The 18,314-nt window shown below is 34.3% G+C and overlaps 1 protein-coding gene across 1 annotated transcript in view; it reads right to left on the reverse strand.

The window, feature by feature from the left end:
* Window positions 1-18,314, reverse strand: part of LOC111088827 (latrophilin Cirl-like) — a gene marked incomplete at its 5' end in the record, with an annotated part of 56,859 nt that overhangs the window by 27,246 nt on the left and 11,299 nt on the right. Inside the window, 9 exons of the mRNA XM_022399909.1 lie at window positions 757-806; window positions 3,206-3,402; window positions 3,902-4,045; window positions 5,219-5,402; window positions 6,875-7,066; window positions 7,860-7,969; window positions 9,356-9,505; window positions 11,486-11,770; window positions 17,346-17,452. Of these exons, the coding sequence (XP_022255617.1) occupies window positions 757-806; window positions 3,206-3,402; window positions 3,902-4,045; window positions 5,219-5,402; window positions 6,875-7,066; window positions 7,860-7,969; window positions 9,356-9,505; window positions 11,486-11,770; window positions 17,346-17,452 (1,419 nt within the window). The remainder of the gene's footprint in view (window positions 1-756; window positions 807-3,205; window positions 3,403-3,901; window positions 4,046-5,218; window positions 5,403-6,874; window positions 7,067-7,859; window positions 7,970-9,355; window positions 9,506-11,485; window positions 11,771-17,345; window positions 17,453-18,314) is intronic.

Raw genomic sequence — 18,314 nt, forward strand, 5'->3', positions numbered from 1 at the left:
TATACATAGAATAAAGGTATTGTATACATAGAATAAAGGTATCGTATACATAGAATAGAGGTATTGTATACATAGAATAAAGGTATTGTATACATAGAATAAAGGTATCGTATACATAGAATAGAGGTATTGTATACATAGAATAAAGGTATTGTATATATACAGGATAGATGTATTGTATACATAGGATAGAGGTATTGTATACATAGAATAGAGGTATGGTATACATAGAATAAAGGTATTGTATACATAGGATAGAGGTATTATATACATAGGATAGAGATATTGTATACATAGAATAGACGTATTGTATACATAGAATAGAGGTATTGTATACATAGAATAGAGGTATTATATATATATATATATATAATGGATGTATTGTATACATAGAATAGAGGTATTGTATATATAGAATAGAGGTATTGTATACATAGAATAGACGTATTGTATACATAGGATAGAGGTATTGTATACATGGAATAGAGGTATTGTATACATAGAATAGACGTATTGTATACATAGAATAGAGTTATTGTATACATAGAATAGAGGCATACATACACAATATTTCAGAATTCGTAGATATGACACACTATGCTTAAACTTGTAATTGTTAAATATTTTATGTGTAGACACACCAGAGATATATCGGTGAACGAACTATATTCTTTTACACCTCGTTTGGTAACCGTACTGGGTGGAAGTGTTGCCTTCTGACACGCTCTAACATACAGATATCAAATTTCAGCCTACCTCGTACTAAGCTCCCAGTAGACACACTGTGGATTGGTGACATTTTCTTCCTGCAATTGAAAAATAAACTTTTTGTGTGTGAACATTATAAAACTTGCCAATCTACAGTATAGTGTTCATTTCAGCTAAAAATAACAAACAAACTGAAAGAAGGGGACTGTCACAGAACTGGTTCGTGTTCTGAAACAAACTAGCTGAATAGAAGGGGACTGTCATAGAACTGGTTCGTGTTCTGAATGAATAAGAAACCAAAATGTTCTTCTTTCACTTAAGTGACATAGAGATCATTACTGAGTTAGCTGAGAAATAATCTAACGTTTTTTTTTCTTAACTTTTAGAATAAAATTAAAATACTTAAAAAAAACTCTTTAGCCCCAGAAATTCAACAAAAATCCAAAAGTTTCGATAGAATGCATGTTTTGTTTGTTTGTTTTTAATTATGTACAAAGCTACACAAGGGCTATCTGTGCTCTGCCCACCACGGGTATCGAAACCCGGTTTCTAGCGTTGTAACTCCGCAGACATACCGCTGTGTCACTGGGGGGCCGATAGATTGCACTGAAACTTTTCTAGAATTAGAAAGCCTTATTGTTTGTTTGCTTGTTTTAAGCGTAATGGGCTCTCAACTTTAGCTTTATAAGTCTTCAAGCTTATCGCTAAGCCACAGAGGTACAATTAGTGAAACAATGCCATGAAAATATAAAGACAATTAAAATATTTTATTTTCGAATCCAGTATATTTAGAATTGACCTCTGATCGACGGAAACTGCCTACACGGATCAGAATTAAAAAACAACAACATCAAAATGTCCGATTTTAAAATGAAAAATATTATTTTCAAAATGTTTTTGTTTGTTTGTAGTTAAGCACAAAGCTACACAATGGGTCCACCACGGGTATGAAAACCTGGTTCTTAGCGTTTTAAACCTTCAGATTAATCATTATGCCACAGGGGACTACAAAGTATTATGAAAAATTGGTATATAAAAATCTGGTTATTAGCGTTTTAAACCTTCAGATTAATCCTTGTGCCATAGGGGGCTACAAAGTATTATGAAAAATGGGTATATAAAAATCTGGTTCTTAGAGCTTTAAGCCTTTAGATTAATCATTGTGCCACAGGGGACTACAAAGTATTACGAAAAATGGGTATATAAAAATCTGGCTCTTAGCGTTTTAAACCTTCAGATTAATCATTGTGCCACAGGGGGCTACAAAGTATTATGAAAAATGGGTATATAAAAATCTGGTTATTAGCGTTTTAAACCTTCAGATTAATCCTTGTGCCACAGGGGACTACAAAGTATTATGAAAAATAGGTATACAAATCTGGTTATTAGCGTTTTAAACCTTCAGATTAATCCTTGTGCCATAGGGGGCTACAAAGTATTATGAAAAATGTGTTTTTATTTCAACTTTTCTTTATTACACGCGCACACAGAAATAAAATTGATACTTTTCATAAATTATAAAATCAGTCCTATTTCGAACGACTTCGTTTAGCTGTAACTTATATTTATGGGAAACGAACGAATAATCAAACCAAAGGGACAAAAGCCGAAAACAAAACTATTTCCAAGAATTTTTAATGACCGCTGATTTTTTTGTTTTACTGATATTTTACTCGAAGCTACACAGGAGCTATCCTCACGAAGGCATCCGTAAGTTTGTATTGATAGACTAGAGAGAGGGCAGATAATTTATTGCACCCACCTCCAACTCTTGGGCTACTATTATCTGATCGATTAGTGAGAACAGTATAAAGCAGTTATGGCTCCAAAGTGTAAAGCATGCTTTTGCGGCAAAGAGTTGAAAACCACTACTAACCCTCAGCTTTATAGTCCTGACATATTAAACGCTAGGCCACACTCAGTAGAAAATAAACATTTCATTCACCCCACCCAGTGACTCAGCGAAAAGTCTTCAGGCTTACAACGCTAAAAATAGGGTTTTTAAGCCCGAAGACTTATCGCTGAGTCACTGGCTAGCTATCTGTGGTCTGCTCACCAAGGGTATCAGCAACGCTAAAAATAGGATTTTGATTTCCTCGGTGAGCAGATCACAGATAGCTAGCCAGTGACTCAGCGATAAGTCTTCAGGCTTACAACGCTAAAAATAGGGTTTTGGTACCCTTGGTGAGCAGATCACAGATAGCTAGTCCATTGTGTAGTTTGCGCTTAACACCAACCAAACCAATAATTTTCTTATTCATTTCGAGTTAAAAAAATAAAGAATCAATGAAGGATATAAAATAATAATTAAATATTTGCACCTGTAAATGTTTCAGGATAACAGATTCATTTCGCGTTAAAAAAATAAAGAATCAATGAAGGATATAAAATTGAAATTAATTATTTGTACCTGTAAATGTTTCAGGATAACAGATTCATTTCGCGTTAAAAATAAAGAATCAATGAAGGATATAAAATTGAAATTAATCATTTGTACCTGTAAATGTTTCAGGATAACAGTCACGGGCTGGTGAAGTCGTGTCATTCGATGGTGATCTATAGAGGCGCTGAGGACTCGTGAGTTGATCATTCTGTTGTGAGCGCCATTCGAGCGATTAGATACTGGAAGATTTCGCTCAAGAGGGGTAAAGTTCTGAACATTTCTGTACGCTATGAAAACAATCTTCACACGACCTAGTTTAAAAATACGCACATAATAGAAATACGCAGCGTACGGAACACGTTCTTGCTAAACTCAGAAGGTTTATACAGTGAGAAGAAACGTGACCCTACTTTTAATAAGGTGAATACATTTGTTTATTTTATTTTAAATTATCTGTACGGAGACGGGATAAATCAAACCTTGATGAGTATTGGCAGGGAGTAAGTTGTATACACCATTTCAGGTTTATATATGTTGAATAAATACACTTTATATTTAAAATATAATAGCCTTTTTTTTTTTTACTTCTAAACTTGCCTGATGCTTTATACTTTTACTAAATGAACGTTTTTCAAAACTACCTTCGAAAAAATACCATTTCAAATAAGACTTGATAACGTCAAACGTTTATATTGTTAGTTGTTGTTGTTGTTTTTCTGCTAAAAGCACACAAAGAAAGCAGATAAGCCTACTTCGGAAGTAATCGGAAGTAAAGAATAAGAAAGAGGTTTTCTTGATAAGCTCTATTACCATTCCTTCCACTTCCGACTAATGCTGTGGCTGGTAGTAAGATGACGTCTCTTACTGGATCCCAACTTGTGCCCTCCACCTCCTCACTTAGTGGAAATTGTAAGGTCGTTACTGACCAGGTCTGGACCAAACGAATTGAGACTACTATAAAAACAAAACAAAACAAAAAATTCTAAATCGTGATCGGGCAGATTTTACAGCAGACAACTAGAAAGTTTGCTTTTAATGTAGATTGTGATAATAAAGTTAAATGCAAATATACACTTCCGAAGGGAAGGAATACAACATCTTTAGTTTGTGTATATACGTATTAGCGTGTTTTTTTTGTACATCAAGAAGGGAATCCACTTACAAGCTAGGATCAGTATAAAGGTTCCATTTTAGTTACAGTTCATTTCACACAGAAATTAACGGACTGAACATGTGCTTGTTTTTTTGTTTTAAGATATATGTATATATAGCTTTATAGATACTGCTTTAACAAGTTTCAGTGGTCATATCCTAAGCAATTGGGCCAGCATGGCCACGTGGTTAGAGCGCTTGACTCGCAATCTGAGGGTCGCGGGTTTGAGTCCCCGTCCCACGAAACATGCTCGCCCGTTCAGCCGTGGGGGCGTTGTTATGTGACGGTCAATCCCACTATTCGTTGGTAAAAGAGTAGCCCCAGGAATTTGTGGTAGGTGGTGTTGACTAGCTGCCTCCCCTCTAGTCTTTCACTGTTAAATTAGGGACGGCTAGGCGCAGATAGTCCTCGTGTAGCTTTGCGCGAAATTCCAAACAAACCTAAGCAATTTTTAGATCGATTATCTTAGAGCTTTTTCTTTCTGAATAAACTTTCCGCTTTCAACCAATAAAGTCTTTAGTACATATTTACTTGCTAATCAGTCGTTGATTTGAAATGCTCTACAGAAGAACGTATTAGATGATTTGATGAGTTTGTCTGTTTTGGGGTATTCGCCGCAGTCGTCTTTGATTTTGAAATCATATACTGGAGGGATGGAACTGGTCAAGAGCATCTACCGGCTACCCTTGTCTCAACGAATAGAGGGATTTGATCGTACACTTATAACGAACCCACGGCCCCAAAGTGGAGAGCACAATTTATATATATATATGTTTTTGTTGTAGTTTTTGTGTGTGTGGTGATTACAGATCCATAGCCCGGCACTTCAATTATTGGGTCATGCTCGGCCATGGAAGAAAGTGCTCGATGACTCGAATCTTCCAAGGGAAATCCCCAACAGAAGAAAGTGCTATATGATTTTAATCCTTCAAAGAAGTATTTGTATAAAAGAGGAAACTTTAAACTTGACTTACATATATTGTTCTCTACGTGAACCCATCGATCCCCGAAGGAATTGGTATTGGCGAGTACCCACGTGATCTGTTCCAGTCTTTCAATCAACGTAGAAGCTGCAACACGTTGTTGACTGGTGGACATATCTCGCCAGGCCTGATGCTGGAAGTCCTCCATAAGTCCACTCACTATTTCCATTACAGACTGTAACATACATCATTGGACAGACTTCGAATAATCAACGTCAAAATACTGCTTAGCTATTTACGTATTTCTAAGTAAAAATAAACTGAACTCAGAAAACCCGGTGAGATATTATTAGGATAACGACCGAAAATGTCGATAAGAGCAAAGTACTCAACTGATGAATCAATGTTTTCTAACACAATTTTTCTTGCGACTTGCTTTATATGAATATAAAACATAAACATATTTAGTTAGACCGGTATATGGAATTAGCTATATTATTTACTAACTTATTTTAAAGTTCCGATTTATGTAATTATCTAGCTTTAAACAGAGTTTTCTGATAATTCGATTACAGGTAGCACAGCGGTATGTCTGCGGACTTACAACGCTAGAATCCGGGTTTCGATACCCGTGGTGGGCAGAGCACAGATAGCCCATTGTGTAGCTTTGTGCTTAATTACAAACAAACTTTGCTCCCCCCGGTGACACAGTTGTATGTCTACGGACTTACAATGCTAGAATCCGGGTTTCGATACCCGTGGTGAGCAGAGCACAGATTGTTTGTTTGTTTGTTTTTGAATTTCGCGCAAAGCTACACGAGGGCTATCTGCGCTAGCCGTCCCTAATTTAGCAGTGTAAGACTAGAGGGAAGGCAGCTAGTCATCACCACCCACCGCCAACTCTCGGGCTACTCTTTTACCAACGAATAGAGGGATTGACCGTCACGTTTCGAGGAGAAGTTGGCAGTCTTAACATGCTTTTCTTATGTAATTAATGTTACGTCACCCGTCATGTTGGTTAACATGACTTGTGACGAAGTAACAATGACTCACATGGTACACCACACTGTTATAAATATTTGGGAAAAGTAAAGAAAATGGGAACGAAAGCGTTCTGTTTTCTTACCACGATTAAAATCAGAAAAACATTTTTATCTGGCTTCCATTTTTCTAACCTTTAACTTAAAAATTTTTAAAAGTGTAGTTTCTCGACTTTTAAACTAATAATTATGCAATACATTAAGTATAAAGGTAAGTGTAATATATCAAATATCATTTGGTTACCCATTAAGTATAAAGGTAAGTGTAATACATTAAATATCATTTGGTTACCCATTAAGTATAAAAGTAAGTGTAATATTTTAAATATCATTTGGTTACCCATTAAGTAAAAAGGTAAGTGTAATACATTAAATATCAGTTGGTTACCCATTAAGTATAAAGGTAAGTGTAATATTTCAAATATAATTTGGTTACCCATTAAGTATAAAGGTAAGTGTAATACATTAAATATCATTTGGTTACCCATTAAGTATAAAGGTAAGTGTAATATATTAAATATTATTTGGTTACCCATTAAGTATAAAGGTAAGTGTAATATATTAAATATAAGTTGGTTACCCATTAAGTATAAAGGTAAGTGTAATATATTAAATATCATTTGGTTACCCATTAAGTATAAAGGTAAGTGTAATATTTGTAACCTACATTTAACATCTCCAGTATTAGATAATATCTCTGTTTCTCGTCTATAATGTCTTGAGATCTGTCCTCCATCTTGGACACAATACGATGAAGGATGGTTGAAGTCTCTGGAATATCGCCTCCATATAAAGGTTTGGTACGGGCGATCACTGCCAGCTCTGTTGCTATGCCAACGACGGAGTCTCCTCCATCGATCTGAAAAAAAAAAGATGTTTAATTCAAGACAATTAAACCGATCTTCTCTAATTGTATAATTCCAACGCTTCTTTCACCGTTTCCTGTTTTTCTTTACTTTAATTTTTCTTCTTTTTTTTTCCTTAAAACTTTTGCTCAATTTCCTTAGGAAAAAAAAAGTAAAACATTGTGTATTACAAGGAAATATTTCTACACGTTTAGTTTTATGCATTATTTCTAAGTTTTCAATTTCAACTAAAAGTTGTAATTATACTGATAATTGTATTAGACATAAACATAATCAAAGACTTGTTAAAATCTGCTATACGGGTGTATTTTAATGTAACAGTAAAATCTGCTATACGAGTTTATTTTAATGTAACAGTAAAATCTGCTATACGAGTTTATTTTAATGTAACAATAAAATATGTTAAAATCTGCTATACGGGTGTATTTTAATGTAACAATAAAATTTGTTAAAATCTGCTATACGGGTGTATTTTAATGTAACAATAAAATTTGTTAAAATCTGCTATACGAGTTTATTTTAATGTAACAATAAAATATGTTAAAATCTGCTATACGGGTGTATTTTAATGTAACAGTAAAATTTGTTAAAATCTGCTATACGAGTTTATTTTAATGTAACAATAAAATTTGTTAAAATCTGCTATACGAGTTTATTTTAATGTAACAGTAAAATTTGTTAAAATCTGCTATACGAGTTTATTTTAATGTAACAATAAAATTTGTTAAAATCTGCTATACGGGTGTATTTTAATGTAACAGTAAAATTTGTTAAAATCTGCTATACTCTGCTCTTCAGGCTCTCCGCCCATGGTGACCGACACTTGCTGAGGTCTGGCGAAGCACCGCTCCAGTGGACCGAAGTGACCGCATCCACACAATACCACTTGGCTAAACCTGGTAGAAAAAAAAAAATATAATAATACTTAAACAGTTCTGGCTCCGGCTTTTCTTAACTGCGGAGGTGGGGGCAATGAGATATGTCATTGGTTCAATTCTAAAATAAATATAAAATTAGATTAATGAATAGCCTTAACTTGGGGAGGGCAGCCCAATAGCTTAACATTGCCCTCCCCCTTCAGTGGCACAGCGGTATGTCTGCGGACTTACAACGCTAAAATCCGGGTTTCGATACCCGTGGTGGGCAGAGCACCATTGTGTAGCTTTGTGCTTAATTACAAAACAAACAATCTAACTAACAAGCTTAACATTGGTGCTTAGAAAACGTTTGTATTGTTTCTGTTTCACACCTATGTTGTTTAATCACTTCTATTTTGGCAATAAAAAAACACAGAACATATAAGATGTGTGTATACAGAAAGTGGATTTAAATGAAATATAAAGAGTTCTACGTACTTTAAGCTTTAAAACATAATAAATCACTGCAATGACGTTGTACACTGATGTGATTTAAACTTGTAATTTTCCAACGAGAGTCAGTTATAGATGTTTTATGTTTATTATAACCTGTGGAAATAATACATATTAACTTATCAGGAGCAGTCATCGGGGGCTTAAATACTTAACGTAATAACATATTTAATACTGAAGCATAGGTTAGCCTACTTTAGAGTTCGTCGTTAATTAATCTTAGGTTCATGCACAGCTTAATGATCAACGACCGAACCTACTCGACACGTTCGCGTCCACTACAGTAGATAAATAACTAGTGTGTATGTGTTTGTGTGTGCAGTATACATTTCCTGTGCCGATTATGTAGACAGAGAGAGAGACAAACATATGCTCAAATAAACAAAGTTAGTAAATGCGGAATATGTATTGACCAATCATAGAGCTGTTCGAATTGACCAATCGTAGAGCTGTTCGAATTGACCAATCATAGAGCTGTTCGAATTGACCAATCATAGAGCTGTTCGAAGCAAATGAAAGAGAGCTAAAAAGGAGAATATCTATAATTATTTTCATGGTTCTACATTTGAATATTGTTATCAATAAATGCTCTTCAGAACACTGTTTAAAAGTAAACTACCATCCAACCCCTCTACAAAAATAAAATATAGACTTTTCAGTTACCCACATGTACACGGAATTGAGGTCATAAATAAAGGATGGGTAACTGACAACTATAAGAAACGAACTTAAGCAAACGAGGAAGTGATTGGCACTTTACATCTATCTTGGTTCAACCCAATTTGGTAACTGAAATCAATAAAACTAAAGAAAGACAGGAGAACATGTAACTTGTTTACACATACAGGAATGTAAAGGAAAGTCCACGCTTTGCATTGGGTAAAAAATAGACATAATAATAATTATTCTTACCTACAGACCCCCTGGGACAAGGTTCAGTGGCCTCTTGTCCTCTTCTTGTCCAGCCCCACGTAATATTTCTGAATACAGTTGGTGGGCACGAGGTTAAAGTATGCTCTAATATGTCTGCTGAGGCAGAAGGGCTGTACATAGTTTCGCTATCTGTGAGGATAAGAGGCTGGAATTTAGGGTTACGACACAAGCACATATCTCGTAGACAACTAATGCTCTATCATCAACACGCTGAAATATGACCAAAAACTCGAAGTTTATCGAAATTCATAAGAACTGTCACACTTGAATAAGTTATGCCATTTTTATCCATCGACTCTCCTGGAAAAGAATGCTCACCATATTTTAATTCTATGATCTCTTGATATATCTGGAGCAAAAATAGCTTTGAAAGACAATTCAGTCTTGCACCTAGCTTCTGGAGTCTCATTATTGCTCTGCAGAGAGACATACCGTTTGTATATTGTTTCTTATTCTTCTATCAAACACTTTTCAATCGACCGTCATTCCCTTATTTTTGCACCCCTCCCCCCAGTGGCACAACGGCATGTCTGTGGACTTACAACACTAGAATCCAGGTTTCGATACTCGTGGTGGGCAGAGCACAGATAGCCCATTGTGTAGCTTTGTGATTAATTACAAACAAACCATCATTTCTCGGCGGATTGACTTGAAACTTGGTAGGATTATACATTAGTCCAAAAAGCCCAGATCCTATCTTATTTTTTATTTTTTAATTTAGGACTCTTTAAGGATTTTATGGAGTCAAAAGTCAAACAACTACAATGTATATTTTGGGCTCCTGTGCGGTCATATTTATAGCAATCAAAATGTAAATACGGTGTCATAGCTCACAAAGAAAGCACAATTTTGTGGTTTGAGGTCAATTACTCGGCCATATTTTGAACAATTTACACGGGATTTGGTAAAAAGATACTTTTCTAAAGGTCCCACACATTGACAAACAAAAAATTGTGGAATTCCCCGTTTTAACTATTATAGAGGGTCAAGATGTCACCAAAAGCATAATTTTAGGTTTTTTCCGGCCAATTTACATGTGATTTGGTAGAAATATATACTCTTGGGATATACTCGTTCTTGGTCATTTTAGGGAAGGGGGTAAAGAGGTTAAATAAACCCATAATTTTAGGAGTTTTGGTCAGTTACTTGGCATTGTTTAGACCAATCTACACGAAATTTGGTACAAAAATGCTCTTTGTAGGTCCCAAAGAAAGATATGGACAATTTTGGGATTTTTGTCTTTTGCTCAATTTTTCAGCGAGGAAAGTACGATTTGGGATTTTTGTGAACTATTCATGTGTATGTCAATCAACTTACATGGGATTTGGTATAAAGATACCTTCTTGCAGGTCCCAAACAATGATATAGACAGTTTTCAAATTTTCTCTGTTTTTCACGATTTTTCTGGTGTCAAAATTGGCTGCATTCGCCCACGAAATTTGGCCTTTTTAATTTTTTTTAATGTTTTAGTTACCTGAAGGCAAGAATAAAAATAAAATAAAAAACTACGGGATACTTAACTCTAAGTTAAAATCTCCGCCTTAGCCAAAAATGGCTAGAATGATGATTTGACTATAGAGTAAAAGGTAAGTATTTAATTATCGCTCCATTCTAAATGTAATTTACTTTTTACTCGGTAAAATAATTTTATTCGGCAGGGGGAGCCACCAGGTTCTCGAATAATTAAGCAAGATTTCTGCAAGTGAATCGAATTTGTCATTAAGATTCTTAGCTTAATAATCTACACATTTTACAACTTACAGTAAACACATTTGAGATTTAAATCAAATAGTTTAATGTTTAACATTATAATGTTCTTTTTATGATGTTCTTTAACCAACTTTTTCATACGTTTTGCTCTTAATGTACCTTTTTTTTAACACAAAATGTTTAAAGAAACGGTTTATCAATAAGAATTATTAATTACCAGCTAAATTAAAATCACATAATAAATATTAAGTAAGAGAATGCCTGTTCTTCGTTGTTGTTAAGTTGCTAAAAAATTTTTAAGCCTAATTATCGTTAGATTTTTCATTCATTATTTAATTACTCCCATTTGATTTTTCAGTTTTGTGCATCGATGTAGTAAAGAAATAGTTAGAGCGTTACCTTTATCAGAATAAGTGTTAATAATGCCTGAAGTGGGTTCGGAGTCTCCTACAGATGACGATGATTTTTGCTTTGTGACGTGTGAGGGCGTTATTGTTGTATCAAGAGAGGGTGATGTTGGCAAATGTCTTGGAGTTTCGGAAGACAATGTTGTCTCTGTTGTGGATGAAGTAACCAACGGTTGAAAACTTTGGGTAATTGGTAGTATTATTGGTGGTCTATGTTCTGTCGTAGTTTTAATTGTTGTTGACAATGTTGTTGTTGTGGATGACACGGGTGTTGAATCTATAAAGCGGAAGGATGAAAAATATTAAACATAACAAGGTTGTCAAATGGTTCAGTATTTTCAGAGTAGAATACTAAGCCTAATATTTTGAGTAAATATCATTAAATTTCACACTAACAACAAAGTAACATAAAAACAACAACATACAGAATTAAAGTACATATATAATTCTATACTTATAAGGACAAATAGTTCATCAAATTACCTCGCCAGAAAAAAATTTCATTTAATGGTCATAAGTTTAAGAATAAATTGTTTGATTTTATAATTTCTTATATTTATTTCAAACGTGTATGAGTAAATGACGTCAACGGTTCCTTCTTTCATGTTTTTTTTGTTGAATTTCGCAAAAAGCTACTCGAGTGTTATCCATTCTTAATTTAGCCAACTCTTGGGCTATTCTGATAGTTTGATTGACCGTTTCATTATATAGTTTCCGAGGTTAAAAGTATGAACATTTTCGGTGAGAAGATTCGAACCCGTCACCCGCAGATTGTAAGATTAGCGCACCTAATCATCAGGCTATGTCAGGCCTCAACGTTTTCAAATCAGTTTCCAATTTCGAAAACATCTTACTAGTTCAGTTAGCACAGATTAAAGTACAGAACACAACAAGTGAACTTTGATAGTCTGTTGTAAATTATATAGGGAGCATGCTGTCTCTGGTGTGGTGATCAATAGTTCCAGTTCCAGAAGAAAATCTTCTGAGACTTTCAAGTTTTCTGACTTCCTATCATCATCTGATTGCACATCGTGGCTTAGCGAGTATTACAAAGTGTGCGAATTTCCGACATTCGTCAGGCTTAAGAGCGTTTTTCATGTTTGAATTAGATTTGTACAGCGTGAAGACCTAATCCTTCAGCAGTATCTTGACTTTGTACAACAAAATCCTTCCTGTACATCATTCAGTGTGGTTAGATGTTGATAAACGGTCGAGATGAGACAAAAGCATTTATAGGCCTAAAAAGTATATTATTGAAAGCTATATTTTCAATGTTATGACTTAGTTGTTTGCTAGAGAAAGCTGTTGATCACGATGATGACGCTAGCTCTAGAAAGTTCATGAAAGTAGCCTTAGAATAGTTAGAAAAACTCATGACGATGTAATGATCAAGAAATTTCGTGGAATGTGGAGAAACAAGAGTACATTATAAATACGAGTAATCAATATGTGAAGATTCATTAAGAATCCAACGAAGAACTTAGCGAGTGATTCAGTTCAGTGTTTATAGTAAGAGTTATCGCGTCTATTAAAAGAATCGATCGATTAGCAAAAAAAGTTTCTAAATTTATCTCTAATTGTAAGATAGCAGTAGCGTTAGTCTCGGAATTTCTGTTCAAACATTGTTTGTAAACTTAGGCCTACAACTCGTGTAGAAGTGATCATAGCCTGTAGTAAACGTTGTAGAAAACAAATTAATTCGTTATCGTTACGTGAACTGAACTTGGCATTATTTTTACCAAATAGTCAAATAAAACAAAATAACTCATCCAAAGAGAAAAAATACTAATACGATATATATATATATAATAAGTCTAAACCGTTAATTAACATTCTCGACATATTATTACAAAAAAAAAACCCAACAACAACAGAAAGCTAAGCATATTAGCATTTATTTTGCATTGGTTTTCATATTAGCTACCAAAACATTATTAAATTATTTACTTTCCATCGTTTTTAGGCCCCTTTCCTGAAAAACGTTTAAAACAGACAAAAATCTTATAAAAATATAATTATATCGAAAAGCTTTAATATTATGTTAGATGTCGTTTTGCTCAACTGGATGTCGGCATAACACTAACAGAAGAATACTAAACTGATGATGCAATGGTAAAACAAAGACCTGAAAGAGTTTAGAGCAAAGTTTTCCTATACTCACCCCCTCACACACCCAACATCTACCCACTATTCCTTCAATTGCGTATTTACACGATTTTCCTATTAACGCTGATGAAAACTACGTTGATTAATATTAATAAATGCACTCACTGGCTCACAATATTCTTTTGAAGCAATGCCAGTGGTAATTAGATGTAGGTGGCGCTCTCTGTGGCGGTTCCAACACAAGAGAGCAATGAGGCGTAGTCGCTTGGGGAAGTTGGAGACAAACACGGTATTTATCTGAACTCTTATCATCATTGTGGCCATTTCTAAATTCTAACAAAAAAATATATCTTTTTAAGTTAATAACGGTGTTAACTTGAAGATAAGAAATGGAAGATTTCAGTCGAGTCTGTTTTTCACGTTGAGTAAATACTAGATACTGGGCAAGGTATCAGACTCGTCTCTTCGATTTGTATCTAGAAGTATACAGAAGTATTTGAAATTTTATAATAAATGTTTCTCAACAGATTTAATTCTGTACATCACTCCCCATCTCCCTATTGTTCCAATAATGTATTATTATATCTGTAAACATATTGTTCACCACATTGTTCTGTAAATCCTTTGTTGTTATCATGCAGCTGTTATATGAAGTTAATAAGTTTTTCATTATTACCGAATTTCATTTTACCCTTTTCTTTACTATTACCGTTTTATTCTTCATTTCATAAAAAAAAAGTGCTATTAGAGCTTCTATACCTTTGAACCGTGGGACAATCGACCCAAATCTTTTTATGTCACTCTTGGTGCTGGTCGATAATATTAGTAGAAATTATTGATAAAAAAATTGATTTCGCAAAAAATAAAATGTGGCCATAAAGAAGAGAAGTTTTCACGTATTATATTCAACATAAAATACCATATCTAGTTCAACACAAGTATTACAATACTTGATACTCGAATACTGAACTATACATAATCCGTGCAACTAAGAAAGCTAAAGCCCATCTCATCAACAGAACAACAAAACAAACTACATAGATTGTTCATACAGCCCATCACATCAACAGAACAACAAAACAAACTACATAGATTGTTCATACAGCCCATCACATCAACAGTACAATATAACAAACTACAGAGATTGTTCATACAGCCCATCACATCAACAGTACAATATAACAAACTACAGAGATTGTTCATACAGCCCATCACAATAAAACAAACTACAGAGATTGTTCCTACAGCCCATCACATCAACAGTACAATATAACAAACTACAGAGATTGTTCATACAGCCCATCACATCAACAGTACAATATAACAAACTACAGAGATTGTTCATAGGGCCTATCACATCAACAGAACAACAAAACAAACTACAGATATTATTCATAAGCCCATCGCATCAATAGTACAATAAAACAAACTACAGAGCTTGTTGAAAGCAAATATAACTAAAGATATTGTTGAAACACACAGAATCAGGTTTGTACTACAGCTTACTTGTTCAACAGTACAATAAAACTAAACTACAGATACTGTTCCACATTAATCAAACAAACCATTCTACAGTAACATAGAAACAGGTTTCAACTAAAATCAACCAGGTCAACAGTACAATAAAACTAAGTTACAAAGATTGTTTCACATTAATAAAACAAACCATTGTACAGTAACATAGAAACAGGTTTAAACTAAAACCAACCAAGTCAACACTACAATAAAACTAAGTTACAAAGATTGTTCCACATTAATAAAACAAACCATTCTACAGTAACGTAGAAACAGGTTTAAACTAAAACCAACCAAGTCAACAGTACAATAAAACTAAGTTACAGAGATTGTTCCACATTAATAAAACAAACAAAAAACACTACAATAAAGAGACACAGGATTAAATTACAACACGTCATATCAGTAGTAGAAAAAAACTAAACTAAGGAAATTATTTCAGATCAATGAAACAAAACAAACCACTATAATACATAGAAATAGGTTTAACTACAACACCCAACTCAGAAGCACGATAAAACTAACCTACATATAGTGCTGTATATCAATGAAAGAAAACACATAACTGTGGCAAAGAGAACCATGTTTAAACGAAAATCCACCAGATCAATACTACAATACAATTGAAATATAGAAATGCTTCTACATTAAGAAAACAAGTTTTAACTACTACAATACAGTAAAACTAAACTATAGAAACCGTGATACACTAATAAAATAAATCAGAGAAACAAGTTTTAATTACTACAATACAATAAAACTAAACTATAGAAACCGTGATACACTAATAAAATAAATCAGAGAAACAAGTTTTAACTACTACAATACAATAAAACTAAACAATAGAAACTGTGATACATTAATAAAACAAATCAGAGAAACAAGTTTTAACTACTACAATAGAATAAAACTAAACTATAGAAACCGTGATACATTAATAAAACAAATCAGAAAAACAAGTTTTAACTACTACAATACAATAAAACTAAACTATAGAAACCGTGGTACATTAATAAAACAATTCAGAGAAACAAGTTTTAATTACTACAATACAATAAAACTAAACTATAGAAACCGTGATACATTAATAAAACAATTCAGACTTACCCAATGCAGAGAACCATGTTTTAACTAGAACCTTTAAATCAATAGTACAATAAAACTAAAGAACAGAGATTGTTCGGAATTAATAAAATAAAACACACTTTGCAAAACCGATACACTTATTCAAAAACTTGTCGAGTGGGAAAATATAAAACAATAGCTGGAAACAATAAGTTACAGAGAATATATCTCATAGTTTAAACAATAACCGTAAGGGTTTTTACAAGAACGAATAATATGACTGGAATTTTTTGCTTACAAATAACTATTGATTAACAAATCAACACGGTCTAGAATCCTAGTAATTAGTAACTCTGATGATATTTTGAAATTGATATACGTACTTCAGTAAGGTATTTTGACGAGATGTTTAGTGTTAAAACTACAGATTTTTTCCTGACCTGCTACACGTTAGTTTCTGCCATGAAAGACTTTAGTCTCTCACCTGCTACACATTAGTTTCTCCCATGAATGACCTTAGTCTCGCACCTGCTACACGCTAGTTTCTCCCACGAAAGACTTTAGTCTCTCACCTGCTACATGTTAGTTTCTGCCACGAAAGACTTTAGTCTCTCACCTGCTACACATTAGTTTCTCCCATGAATGACTTTAGTCTCTCACCTGCTACACATTAGTTTCTCCCATGAAAGACTTTAGTCTCTCACCTGCTACACGTTAGTTTCTCCCATGAATGACCTTAGTCTCGCAACTGCTACACGCTAGTTTCTCCCACGAAAGACTTTAGTCTCTCACCTGCTACACGTTAATTTCTCCCACGAAAGACTTTAGTCTCTTACCTGTTACACGTTAGTTTCTCCCATGAAATACTTTAGTCTCTCACCTGCTACACGTTAGTTTCTCCCATGAATGACCTTAGTCTCGCACCTGCTACACGCTAGTTTCTCCCACGAAAGACTTTAGTCTCTCACCTGCTACACGTTAGTTTCTGCCACGAAAAACTTTAGTCTCTCACCTGCTACACGTTAATTTCTCCCACGAAATACTTTAGTCTCTTACCTGTTACACGTTAGTTTCTCCCATGAATGACTTTAGTCTCTCACCTGCTACACGTTAGTTTCTCCCACGAAAGTCTTTAGTCTCTCACCTGCTACACATTAGTTTCTCACCTGCTACACACTGGTAATGTGCTTCCAAGTACTTCCTGGTTTCGGGACAAGGATCTCCAAAGATGGCGCTAGAAGCTGAGACGACGCAAGTTTCCCTCATCTCACAACTGTGGACACACAATATAATTATGTGAATATTTTCTAGAAAGCCTCAATGTAAAAATTAGAGTAAAAATAATTGAATTATTAACACATAGGGGTGGTCAAATTAGCATATGTAGTACAACTGTCTATAACACATCTAAAACGTACCGAATTTGAATCAATGAAATCATAAAGGCATTTAGAAGAACACTTATTATGTTAAATCACGTAAAACTTAGCCACGTGAGTCAAGTTAGAAGCTAGAAACACAAGGTGCATTAGGAACCTCATAAACCTAGAGAATGAGGAACGAAAACAATCTGAAAGATATTCTGGTGAGAAGAGGATAAATTCTAAAGATCCTCACCTGATGAGCTAAGAAACCGTAAAGTTCCTGGAGTAAGAAGTTGAAAAAATCTAAAGCTCTCGATAGGAGGATCTCGTTAAGACTAAACATCCCTGGCTTAGGAGTTGAGCAATACTAAAGATTCATGACAAATGAGTTGAGAAGATATTGGGAACTGAGCAAATCTTCAGTTTCCTGGCTGAACAACTAAGAAACTGTGAAGTTTCCAGACTAAGGATCTGAGAAACTCTAGTTTCCGATGTTAAGAGATAGGTTTGTCTAAAGATCTCTGGTTGAAGAGATGAGAAACTGTAAGTTTCCAGACTAAAGAGTTATGAAAGCTAAAGTTTTCGATGTGAGGAGACTTTTTGTTTGTTTGTAGTTAGAATAGGTTTGTCTAAAGATCCCTGGCTGAAGAGATGAGAAACTGTAAGTTTCCAGACTAAAGAGTTATGAAAGCTAAAGTTTCCGATGTGTGGAGTCTTTTTGTTTGTTTGTAGTTAGAATAGGTTTGTCTAAAGATCCCTGGCTGAAGAGAT

Source organism: Limulus polyphemus, unplaced genomic scaffold, assembly GCF_000517525.1.
Source record: "Limulus polyphemus unplaced genomic scaffold, Limulus_polyphemus-2.1.2 Scaffold4523, whole genome shotgun sequence".
Taxonomy (NCBI): Eukaryota; Metazoa; Arthropoda; class Merostomata; order Xiphosura; family Limulidae; genus Limulus; species Limulus polyphemus.